This window comes from Aptenodytes forsteri, unplaced genomic scaffold (genome assembly GCF_000699145.1).
Source record: "Aptenodytes forsteri isolate BGI_AS27 unplaced genomic scaffold, ASM69914v1 Scaffold61, whole genome shotgun sequence".
NCBI classification, from domain to species: domain Eukaryota; kingdom Metazoa; phylum Chordata; class Aves; order Sphenisciformes; family Spheniscidae; genus Aptenodytes; species Aptenodytes forsteri.
Window position 1 is genome coordinate 2,243,927 of NW_008794443.1, and position 13,412 is coordinate 2,257,338.

Genomic DNA, 13,412 nt, shown 5'->3' on the forward strand with positions numbered 1-13,412 from the left:
GGCACGAAACCAGGCTTGCTTAACTTCAAGGATCCAGTAAAAGCAGCATGTAAAATTATATTTGGAGAGGACAAACTAAGAGGCGTTTAAAACTCCAGTGAGGACAGCGAAGTACTAAAGAACCTGAAGAGGTCAGAAATATGGCAGGAAATGAAATGGGTTTCAACCTACAAAACTGCAACCTGGTTCATCTGGGGAAAAATAATCCAGAACACAAATACTAAATGACAAGGAGATATTTGCAAAGCAGTAAAATAAAACAAAACATAAAAAAACCCCCAAACCCTCTTATAGGAAAATAGCAAGCAGAAAACTGGATATCAATTTGCAATGTGATATGGCAGTAAAATCAGCCAACACAATTTTGGATGACTTGCAGAGCACAGCTTGTCACAGAACAGGGATATGACGGTCCCTTTTCACATAATACTGATGGGAACTTACTGACTGGGGCAATTTCAAAGTAACTCAACAGCAGCAATAGAAGAATTTGGATAGACTAATGACAGAAGAATGTAAACCCGTAAGATCAAGTTCAGCCGTGACTGAAGACGGGAGGTAGGGCTAACACTGAGGAAAAGCCAATGTCTACAGCCATTTAACGGGGTGCCACAGGAGTAAAATGGGCAAACTTGCTCAAAAGAAAACGGATCATTTGAGAAAACAGATCATTATAAAGACCTCTTATCCCACTGGGAAAAAAGAGGAAAGAGGCTATGAAGGAAATCACACCGCCCAAGTCATTGAAAGATTAGACCGATAAATCAGCTAAACTGTCCTGTGTGCAACATTTCCAGATTTACACAGCACAGCGAACACTAGCCGATAAATATATTTTCTCTCTGGCTTCTAGGAAAATCTTAGGAAGGGCTTACCAGAAGAATAACGTCTCGTTCACCAGAGTCGCGGCCCATACATGACTGACATTACTGTAAAGACTCTTGAAGTCAGATCTAGATCAAGTCCAAGGTCAGGAGGGAATTTGGGACACATACAGAGGTGTTAAGGTTCAAGCAATATTTATCTTTAAAACTTGAGAACCTTGAGAATATACTCTTTGGTGTTCCATACAATTAGGTACATATTTTCTACTTCTTCTTCTCAGCGTCACTGATCTCAAGTCTACTGCTTTTGTTTGATCTTACAATCAAAATCATAGCTAACAGATGGATGCACAAAGGGAAAAAAAAAAATTAAATCACTTGATGTTGACATTGTCTCAAACTTTGCAACCTCACTGCACATTCCCGAGTGATGGCATGAGAGTGGTGAACAAAAGAACAACTAGCGCAGGCTGCTTCTTTCCAGGGGAAGTCCATTTAAAAGAATCAAATATTTACCTAAGAATTTTCCGTGACCGTTAATGGCTTGCCAATCTCAAACTATTCTTAACTAATACAGTCTACTTCCCTGACAGAATTCATTAGAATTGGGTAGGTCATGAAGTTATCTCCTTACTTCTGAGTTTCACATTGTGACTATCAGAAAAGAACACTGTTCTTGAACTGTTGTTGCAAGAGTTTATCTGAAACTTGCACTGACCTGCCAGAACCCTGAGAGAAAGCCATAATGGCAGTTTCCTGCACTTCTTGTTAAGTTAGACACAGATCTAAATATAAATGTTCTTTACTTGTGCTGCACTAGGACTTAAAACACGTTTCTAGGAGAGAGCTTTCCAAGCATATCTAGAGACATAACAGCTTTCCTGTTTTGAACTGGTCTTTAAGACTTTTGGCAGTATATGACAAATATGGAAATAATCAGAACTCTTGTATGTGACACTAGAGTACTTGGAACACATAAAACCCACTCAAAAAAAGGTATCAAGTCACAGGCATTAACTGGTTATAAATTAGATGTATGCTGCATTGTCAACAGCTATTTTATGCTCTCCTCTGCATTAAAATTCAGAAGTATAAAGGCAGCTTTACTCATACATAACAAGCATAATAAATTATATGATTACATAATAAGTTATAAGATTAGCCTTGAAAAAGTCCAGCCTAAAGTCAGATTTAAAAAAATATTTTCTTGTACTTTAAACACATCACCTTTTAAACTACCACCATAAGCTATAAAGCCATCGTCTGCATCTCAGCCATATTTGGCTCCATGTTCCAAACACAGGGTTTGTGCTAGCTGCATAGGTCCCAGTACAAATCAATACATTTCGAAGCCAAAAGAGGCTTATGTCCATACAGCACGATCACAGTAACACAAGCTACAGAGTCTTCCTCAGTGTCTGTTCAATTCAGTAACTTTGTTGGAACTAGAACATGCCTTTTAGGAAAACTTACAACCTCCATTAAAATTCTTCATCTCACTCAAAACTGATCCAATGGTTAAAGTCAAGCAGCTTAAATTCAGGGCTTTTTAAAAATTCAACCATGTAGTTAGAGAATTGCAAGGGGCCTATAATCTATGGTTATGTATCATGCTATTTAAATGCAACTGTAATTAACTGGTTGACTCAACTTTGCACCAATACTGGAAACTTGCACATAGGCTGCCAGTCTCAAGACAAGGTCAAGATGGCTCTTACCATGCTTATTAACTCACATTCTTCAATTGTTCAAAACTACACTTGAGATCAGTTACTGCCATAAACTTATATTCATCAGGGTTAGCTGTTTTTGTGTACTTAGCTTGGAAGAGTCTACATGGCCCAGCATGCTTAAACAGAACATTCAACTGGAGCCAGCAACTTGGGTTTGGAACACTGTTCTATTCTGATTCCAAACCACACATATTTGAACAGTTAACAAATGCGGCAGGGGGATATTGGTACACAGCAGTCTAAAAAATGTACAAATCCTTTGTTGTGGTTTTTTTTTTTTTTTTTTTTTTCATACGCCCAAAAGAACAATTTGGTTGCTTCATTATATAAGCAAATAACAAAAAAAAACCAAACCCCTAACCAAACAAACCACGAGTGCAAGGTTGCTTATACGTGGTGGTGAGTTTTTTTGGTTTTTTTCCCCTCCTGCGTTATCTACATATTCTCAAGTACATTTGTTTATCTAAAATAAGTTTTGATCAGATTTTGTAGAGTGGAGAAATGTAGTAAGTGAAAAAGGTTTTTCTTTTTGTTTGGGGTGTTTGTTTTTTTCCTTGTAGACAAACAAAGCACGAGTGCAAGGTTGCTTATACGTGGTGGTGAGTTTTTTTGGTTTTTTTCCCCTCCTGCGTTATCTACATATTCTCAAGTACATTTGTTTATCTAAAATAAGTTTTGATCAGATTTTGTAGAGTGGAGAAATGTAGTAAGTGAAAAAGGTTTTTCTTTTTGTTTGGGGTGTTTGTTTTTTTCCTTGTAGAAGATTGCTGGGTCAGAAACTTTTTGCAGAGTGTGTGTAAACACTACAATAATTTCACAGTGCTCGTCTATGACAATAGTATTTCAGAATCTAGTGGAAACAAAACTGTGGTTCAGCTCATCTGTCTTAACCTCGTCTCTTAATTGACAGTTAACAAGTTAAAGGGAAATATGTCACATAGGCAAACACAAGCTAGAGATAAGGCTGGTTGGAGGCCCTCCCCTTCCCAGTTGCTATCTAGTTTGTCAACCGTTGATAACATCATCGCTACTGTGCATAGGCTGTATCTCATAGCAGTATGTCAAAACATGAATTTTAAGTATACGTGTATCTTGAAACAAACTATAATAAAAACACAGCTCAACTGGTAAGACAGCTAACAGTATAGTCAGGTGCGTTTCTCCCCACCTTTACATGAATAAATCAGCCTGTACAGTCACAAAATTAAGACACGTACAAGCAAAACAGATGTGTTTTCTCAGGGATGCACTTAGACTTCTCATGTAATTTTATGTATGCATATGTACTTATCAAATTGTAATCCTTGACCTCTTGGTTTTACAAATCAGGCTAAGTACCAAATACATAAGACATACATGTAAACACTTCCATTTTCATAACAAAGTACACCTAAGTTCACTCTTCAAAGTCTCCTGCACCACACTCACACTTCATCAAGCTTATTGTTCTTTGCCGAAGCACTGATGATAGACACTTCAGGACTCCAAGCGTGGCATAATAAGACAGGAAATGGAAAAACCAAATGGGAAGACAAAACAACCAGAAAACCCAACATTTTGCCAACGTTTTTCTCTAAGCTTTCTGCCAAAAAATTTACTTAGGATTTTCTTTCACTTCTTCAGCACGCAGGATCTCACGTACGTGCAACAGGACTTCTTGGCATAGTACTATGGTATAAAGTAAACCCTTGGCCACAAAGAGTAAAAAGAATCTTCTCTCAGAGCAGCTTTTTTAGAACTTAGCCCTTTCCCTCTTCCACATTCACAGTCAGTGCTAATGAACATTCAGGTACTTTAAACATCATCACCATTATTTTGTTGAGACCACATTACGCTAGTAACTGAACACAGGAAGCACACCAAAGCATCCGTCCTGATGTGCTGACACTTAACATCCACGTATGCATGGGTAAACAGATAAGCATGTGGACGTAAGGGCATATATCCACACTTTTTATAAGTGAGAACTATTGTACAAAATGAAAATTAGAAGATAATGACACTATATTGATGCCAGAACTCTTCAACCCTTGGAAGAATAGTTTTTCTGCACAGCTAAATGGAAGCTGGGGGTAGAGCAGGGAGAAGAACTCTTCCATTTCAACTCTGCATAAGGATTCCATGGTGGAAGTTTAATCTCGTTCTATATAGCCTTTTAAAAATTTTGCTTTAATCTAATGCCGTAGCTTAATAATTCCTATTTTACGTTGCAGCTTTTCCATGCAAATTTCACTCGTTATAGTATCAACAAATGCCATCTATTAAAGAAAAAGCAAATTGAATTAAATGGGCTACATCACTAATAATAGCTCATAGTAAATTTGATTAAATTATTGTTTCTTTGGGTAAGGAAAGATAATCGGATCAGAAATTGCAGCAGGTATTAATATGCATTTTTACACTATTACTGATTGGAAATATAAACTGCTTACTGACCTGGGGCCGCTTAGAGTTGCAGTGTCCCTCACTGCCTGTGCAGTTTCCGATGCGAAATCCAGAGCTCCAGCCACAGGTTTGGTTACTGTGCCAACCAGCCCTTTCCCAAGGCCTGATATGAAACCACTGACACCTCCTTCAGTTTTCACACCTTCGACTGTTGAAGTTATTACACTTGTCAATCCTCCAATGATACCTAGCAAAGACAAGAACAGCAAAGTAGGCCAGAAGTACTGCCTCTAAAAATTACAGAGCCTTGTCACAGCTGATGCTCTCTGCCTGATTTACTGTCAAGCTTGATAGAAACGTGCATTTAATGTAATACAAAAACTGTTTCACAACTGATTACATTAGCTAATAACTTTATACTTTGTATATGTAGTATACACACGCATACACAGACAATAATATCCCACAGAAAGAGTTAATTCAGTATGTATACTTGACTGTATAACTATACATAAAGATGTATATTTTTAAATATTTCTATACTGTTTTATTTCCCAGCTGTATTTACACAAACGGTCCTCATCTATTCCTGAGGTGAAGCTGTTACTTACAATGTGACAAAATTCTATTACCACAAAAGCTTATACAATTTGAGACAGAAAATAGAAAGTGCATTTCTCCACCTTAAAAAGTAAATTATTTTAAACTGGCATTGTGTGATTTTAACTGTGATGCTGCCGACAGACATTTCTGTGCACATTCCCGTTGCTGAGAATTTGAATGCTCTGAAGAAATCGAGAACCTACTGAGGCTTCAAAAGACTTGGAACGGTTCATATTATTGAGAACACGCTTTACAGATTTCACATCTCCACGATTAGAATATCCCAATTTTTAGTGAACTGGCTTAAGCACTCATTTAAAATGCTTACCACCATTTGGCTCTTCAGCTTTCAGCAGCCCGGTACTCTTTTAAGGTCTGTAATTGAAGTACAGACCAGGCAGCATCTTAACTTCTGAACTCGAGAAGCACAAAGTATTTAAATCACTTCTCTTGAGTACCTATAGCTTATGGTTAATTCCTACATTTCAACAGATAGGATTTAACAGTTATTTGCTTTTTTGAAAAAAACTGAATAGGAAGCATTTAAAAACTCCACAGAATTAAACTAAAACAGTCCTGCTAATTACTGGATAATACAAACACAATGCAGTGCTTTTATAATTGACTTTTCAGCAAAGATGGACATATTTCAGATTTCTGGCATTTCTACCAATATAATTTATATCAGACTTTACAGCACACCGGTGTGAGAGAAACCTCTCTCATGAGCCATTTGAATACCTGCAGTGTCTCTTTATGACAAAAGTCCAGCATAAAGACTTTTGCTCAGCTTAGAAAAGATTGCCGGTTTAGTGAAAGCCAGATTATCGTTACACAGGCTGCAACAGTTGCATTAAAAGACTGACATTTAAACAAACTGAGTCAAGACGATGTAAAATACAAATGTCTGATTTAAACTTGGCTTGTACTGATTTAACTTTCTTCAACAGATAAATCATGAACTAAATTGATGTGAGATTCTGGCCAAATTAAGACTAGTCCGTTGCCTTTTACACAAATGCATTTCTCTAGTTCTTAGTAGACTTAAAAAAACAAAAACAAAACCACAAAATATCCCAACTGGTGAAACGTTACTTTAAACTGATGTACTGATTCTGAGGAAACTCAGCTTCTGGAACTGAAAGCAAACATAAGCAAGCTACAATCCAACCATACTAATTTTTATTTTAAAGCCTGGCCCTCAGAAAGACTGTTTGCATGGGTATTTTATGTCTCTATGAAGAAACTGAAGTTTTGGATGAACTTTCTTTTAAATTTTGTTTTAATTTGCAAAAAACCTTTTACTTACAGTTACATATGAAAAGACCTTATTCTTAAATGTAGTTTCTGTCAACTTAAAAAACAAACAACCCCCCCACCCCGACCTGCAAGCTTGTTCAATTCAAATTTGAATTGAACGCTTGTTCAAATTCAAATGTAAAGCCTATGATAGCTCCACCTCCCTGGCTTCAAATAATCACCCAAGAGTAATGCAAACTGTTCTTTTCAATCTGATCATTACTTTTAAGAGAGAAATGAATTAAAATTATAGCTAAGGGTTACCATGTGCAAGTCCATGGATTCCAGCTACAAGATGTTCTCCGCTAGTTGCAGCATGGTATCGAATGTACTCTCGTTCGGTTTGATGTCTGTTATCCATTGTCTTTCCCAAACCATCTGACAAGGTCCCAGCGAACTGTAAGAGAACAACCTTTTCTGTTATTAAAAGAACAAAAGGTGTTTATCTTACATAGATTTACTGAAGAAGATTCCTAGATTCTAGTTGTGAAATACAACTCATTTTGTTCCATGTACGCAGTCACTCCAGCTTTTTTGCCATGAAGAAAGCTCTGAAGTACATTAACCTGTGCTTTCCATTGCTGCAACTTAAATCCTGAGGTGACAGTCAAAAACCAAGCAGGTGCCCAACTGCAGTGGTCAAGCCAAAATAAATGAAGCCTGTGAAAGATGTACCAAAAGAAGTGCCAGTGACCCAATGTAACCTTTCAAAAACTCACAAGAATGTTATTTAGATACAAAGCTTTTCTTCTGCAAAGATATGTGAAAAGCTTCAAGGCAAATATGCCCGTCATGAAACTAAAACATTTGAGAGAGTTAATTAAATTCTTTTTAGTAACACAACGCAGAAATAGCTCTACTGTGGAAAGAGTTGGTGGGCGAGCCACGCCATGTTCACTGCAGCACATGGGGTGATCCGCTCAAAGACGGCTGTGTTGGTAAGTGTCCACAGGTACTACACACTGTAAAACAGAAGTCTAAGGGGAACCCTGAACGTGTGTGTGGAGCATTTTTACTCCTTACACTTACCTTTAACAGTATGGGGGAAGACTTGAGACATATTTACAGATAAAAGAGGACATCTAAGTCCAAACGGGATTTGTTCTGAGAACTCTGACCTCTACTGAGTACCGGTCAATGAAAAAGCACCAAATAAAAATGATCTATTGTGATCCGTTGACCTTTCGTTTGACGTAATCAGATACAAAACAGAAGCTTGGAGGAGGGAGGGAGGCAAGAAAAGGAGACAAAAAACCCGAAACCTTACCTCATATTCAGGATATTATTATAGAAAAGGACCCCTAGCAAGCATTTTCCTGGAATAACCTCCAAAAACTAGCTATTTTTTGGTTACGCATAGTTGTTCATCTTCTGTACCTCCCTCAACTGGCATCAGCATTCTTACAATCTTCTTTCAATAAATGAACTTCCCCCCCCAAAGGAAAGGTAATTTAATGCTTTGTTGTGTCTTAGACTAGGGCTGGGGAATGTACCAGTTGCCACAGGAATGTCAAAGATACTCGATGGCTGCAGCAATGGTGAAATCATTGCTGTCCTTGCATGATCATAGCTCCTCTACGACAAGTACTTCATTGTTTAAGAACCGTATATGGACACTGCCCTTTCCATTGCTCAGCTTAGCTTTGTTGCATGTACTATCTCCTTTGCATCCCTATTAGTTATGTTAAAAAACCCTATGTGATTAAGGTGTGCACCAGAAGACAACTAAAACCTCTGTGAAATGCTGATTCTAATACACTAAAGATTAAAAAAAGAAACAGACAAACAGTTAATTTATGCGCTTGATGCAATGACAAAGTTCCCTTCCTTTTTCTGTCATTTTTTCCACGGCTGCATTTCTTTTTTACTAATGACATGATTCCCTAGTTTTAGATACTTCTTTCCAGCTCAAAGACAAACTGGTCCAGTGGCTCCAATTATCTACACAAGTAGACTTTAACAACATGAATGAAAATTAAATCCCATGACCCTTCTTGTGACTTGATCATACGGACACTAAACAGAACATAGTGATCAGTGACTGAATTACTCCTGACCTCTTTGTGAACTTAATGTAGATTTTTTTTTTTTTTTTTTTTTTAAAATTAGCCTAGAAATACAAACCAACCTGAAGCTATCTATTAGCTGTGTTTAAGGTTGGGGTTTTTTTCTGGACAAATACTTTGCTTTAAGAGGATTAGAGTAGTTGCTATAAAAATTAAAAGGCTCAATAGGCCTTCAAAATTCAAACCTCATTAAGGAATCTGTCAAGGCCTGAAAATGATTTTTCACGAACACATTTTGAAAGTTAACTTAGTGCATGATTGGACAACCAGCCAGCAGGAATAAACCAACTTACTAATATTGATCGAAATTCGTAAGCTCTCCTTACAGCTTTGGCTTTTTTCCCCTCCCCCCTCTGTCTAAATTGGCCAGCTCCACCATACCAGCTTTCCCAGTAAATACAATCCAGTCTTTCCTCAGATTTTCCTTCCTCTCTGAAGCAGAATCTGACACCTAACAGTCAATTCTGGTTTAGTGTATAGAAAGAATTTTAATGTAATAGTAAATTATTCTCTTTGTAAGGAGGAAAAAAGAAAAACAATCACCTGCACACAATTTAAAAGTCATAGTCTCCATTAACTGTAAAACCAAAGTTAAACGGGGACATTTTGGTCACGTTATTTAGAAAGTAACACTGAATTACAGCTGTAAATAGAACAATTTAAAGATTCTAATGTACCAAATGTGCCATGAAATGTTTCCATTTTGCCCTGACTCAGGTGACAAAATCTAAACTCAACACATGTTAATTACAGAACATGAACTTCATGTCGAATTACTTCTTGACACGCCTCCTCCCCCCTCCCCAGGTACTGTTTGTTTTCTGGCCTCACTGAATAAAGACTGAGGCCAAACTTTTGTAGTCGTCTGTACCACTTGTACCGAAAACAACGGGTTACCTCAGTGAACACACGTGAATAGGTCCCTTCTGAACAATTTCCAGCTGGGGACCATTGCAGCACTTTTCCTGCTCTGAGGTACAGAATGTAATGTGATCGAGTTTGCCAACCAGGGGCAAAATGCCAGCGAAGACAGAACAACTGAGACATTTCACAGGCGTTAGCGAGTCACATATTAAGGTCTGCTAGGCAAGTGAGCCACTCACCGTTTTCTGCTCTGAAGTTTAGACTCTTATTTGCAATAAAGATTCAGACTGTAGTGTCAGCATTATCCTGATTCATGATCTGAACAAGACCTAAGTAATCTCTCATGTTATCCAATATATGTAATACCACGTCTGTGGAATAACTGCTAGGTATCAGAAAATTTTAACTGCCCTTTTCTGTGCACCTCAGAAATACTTTCACTGAAATGGTTTCTGAAGCTTATTTCAGCAAACAGGATTGTACCTACCTATATAAGAAGGAAAAATAAAGATTTCTAACATTTAAAAAAAAAAAAAAAACCAACACCAACCAACCAAACACAAACCTGCACAACACCTTATGCCCAGTCTGTGTAGACTATAATCACTGTATTAAGAAAAAAAAAAACCAACACCAACCAACCAAACACAAACCTGCACAACACCTTATGCCCAGTCTGTGTAGACTATAATCACTGTATTAAGAAAAAGTTACTCAGCAGTGGCAAGTTATTGCAGGATCAGAAACTTGAGTAAGCGTTGCAAATTTAAGCGGTTTAAGTCCAGCTTAAACTTTGAAGGGGGATTTGAACAAGCTAAAGCACGAAAGCAGACTTGCCTTACCAAACACAAACCTGCACAACACCTTATGCCCAGTCTGTGTAGACTATAATCACTGTATTAAGAAAAAGTTACTCAGCAGTGGCAAGTTATTGCAGGATCAGAAACTTGAGTAAGCGTTGCAAATTTAAGCGGTTTAAGTCCAGCTTAAACTTTGAAGGGGGATTTGAACAAGCTAAAGCACGAAAGCAGACTTGCCTTTTTCCCCCCAGATGTCTTGCTTTTCGATGCCTCCTTTGAGAAGTGCAATATTAGATACTGAGATCCAGATATTAAGACTTGTGGAAGAGCAGTGATGGTGGCTTATTGAGCTGTTAACCCGGTCATGCAGAAAATAGTCTCCAGATAAACAAAGGTGACAACAAAAGTGCATCCACCCTTGTCTTCCTTAGCTTTTGTTAATAAGGTGTGACCTGATAACTTCAAAGCCTACTTAAGTCCATGTAAATGCCAACATAACTAAACACAAAAGTCAGTCTGTGGAACAAACATGAAACTAATCAAGGGACTTCTAAAAACCAGTCTCCCTCCTTCTCTATCCTAATTTTCATAATGAGTTCTTTGTCTGCTTGCCGATGAAAAAAAGAAATTAATAACTTGGTCTTTTATCTCTGCATTCTTCCCCATTTCAGATATCCTTTTCCTTGAAACAGAATTGCCACACAATACATCAGTATCAGCTAAGATAAGTTACCTGCTTCCTAACCAAAAGGCACCAAAGTGTTACTGAATGAACCAGCCCACACATTAGGTACATGTAAGAAGCCGGGTATTTTACTTGTCAACCTGGCATCTCCAAACAAAGCGAAGTATGGGTCTTCCACACTGCTAATTAAAAGTTCTGTCATTTCAGGTACTAAAAATATTTCAACTTATCATTAATATGGACGGTTTAATCCTTTGCCTTATCCATTCTGCCTGGACAGAAAAAGGAGAACCTCTCCAAAAAGCTCCAGTCATCTGGACATTTGTCCACCTTCATTCACCGATACCCTCTTTCTCCTCTGACTGTTTTTGTCCCTGAAGCAGATGGTACTTCCTGCACTTCCCCTCTACGGAGGGACATTGACCTTTTCTTCCAGGGCTCCGTTCCAGAGGCACTTGATCCCTGGTTTTCACCCCACACTGGTTCATATATGATGTGAAGCTACCAACTGGTAATACACAGCAAGCAGAAAATATGACCCACTACACTTCATTAACTTAAGCCTATGTGGTCTAACATAAACTGATCCTCCTGAGGAGGGTGAAATACGACGACTTTCACATTTCCCTCCGATTGCCAGGACATTATACTACTGTGAACACCATCTTTGGAACAACATGTAAACCACTCTCAGCACGTCACGATTATTGAAAATGTTACTACAATTCCATAAGCCCGGGGCACGCTGGCCTTAGCCTCCTCCTCGGTAGATTCAAGTAAATGGAGGATTCATCATTTCTCCTTTTATGTTTACGTAGTGTCACCAATCAATATTAACTATCTACCATGATCTGCAAAAGCAGCTGAAATAGTATCTGTACAAGAAACTGATCTACTCACATTTTGGGTTTTTTTTGGGGTGTGTGTTTGGTTTTCTTTTTAAAGGCCCAATAATTAAGGAAGTTTTGCCACAAGAACTTTTACCACCAATAGAAGAAAAACAAAAACACCCATATACAGTGTTTGTGAATCAAAGCTGGTGCCAAAAAATAAGGCTTATGGGGCACAAGAAGAATTCAAAGCAAATGAAAACTAATTCTAGACTTTGTACTGCATGTTCCCTCTAAGCTAGATGCATGAAGCACACAGCATGGAAACAAGTTTTAAGTAATCTTTTAAAGTCTTTTTAAACTCTTGGCACTGCCTGGTTCTCTAAGGACATCCCAAAAGAATAAATACACAATTATGACTGAAGTCCAAACATTCCATTGTAATTCTAGCATCAGAGAATGGTACATTTACAAATATTATTGACTGAGCAAAGCAGAACATTCCAAGATGGAATTTTAAGGGAGAAAGTGATGAAATGAAATATAGGTCAGTTGTAACTTCTGTGCAAACCTCACAACGAACTGCATTTAAATTAGAAATCACAGGGTTTACTCAGTTCTCATCTTTGCTTTGCAGAACGCCTTTAAAAAGGAGTTCTTTGCTGAACTCCATTCAACTCTTGCCCCAAACCACCACCTTTCAAAAAAAACCTTGAACACCACACATGGATGATGTTCACACTTTTATCTCCAATAATAAAAGCTGGTTCTCAAAGACCAAAGTACAAATTTAAGTATGTTACTTCAGCAAGGTAGAAAAGAGTGTTTAAAATTTATTTAAGTCAGAAAGTCTAATATAAACTGTGAGTTATGTCATCTTCAGTTCTCACATACACTCTTACATTTTCCAAAACAGGAAAATCCCCAGTCACGATGATTAAAAGTTATTCCACAGTTTCAACAGTAACTCCCCTAAATATAATTAACTGTCCACGTGAGACAGAAGAACTGCTTATCACAGGAAACAAAAGCTGCACAGGTAAAGAACGAACAGTCATTGTCAGATTTCTGAATGTGAGTTCGGTTAAATACATTCTTCCTTACAGCCCTGAGCAGGAACACTGGTTTTGGAACTTAATTTTCCTCCCCTCCGCTATCTCGACATTTACCGCCTTTCTGATGTACTACCAACAGAAGCAACAGGCAGCACAGCACAGACGGCTTGAAAGGAATAAACATCTCAAATCAGCACATACGGTGAACCTAACAGTAAAACCCTAATAAATATATATATACAGTAATACTTAGCTGGAAAATACTGAC

The 13,412-nt window shown here is 37.8% G+C and overlaps 1 protein-coding gene across 1 annotated transcript in view; it reads right to left on the bottom strand.

Annotated features, from left to right (window-relative positions):
- VPS13D (vacuolar protein sorting 13 homolog D) overlaps positions 1–13,412 on the bottom strand; it is a 111,156-nt gene that overhangs the window by 20,745 nt on the left and 76,999 nt on the right. Inside the window, exons 67-68 of the mRNA XM_009289605.1 lie at positions 7,109–7,241; positions 4,994–5,189 (exon numbers count right to left, since the gene is read on the bottom strand). Coding sequence (XP_009287880.1) covers positions 4,994–5,189; positions 7,109–7,241 — 329 coding nt within the window. The remainder of the gene's footprint in view (positions 1–4,993; positions 5,190–7,108; positions 7,242–13,412) is intronic.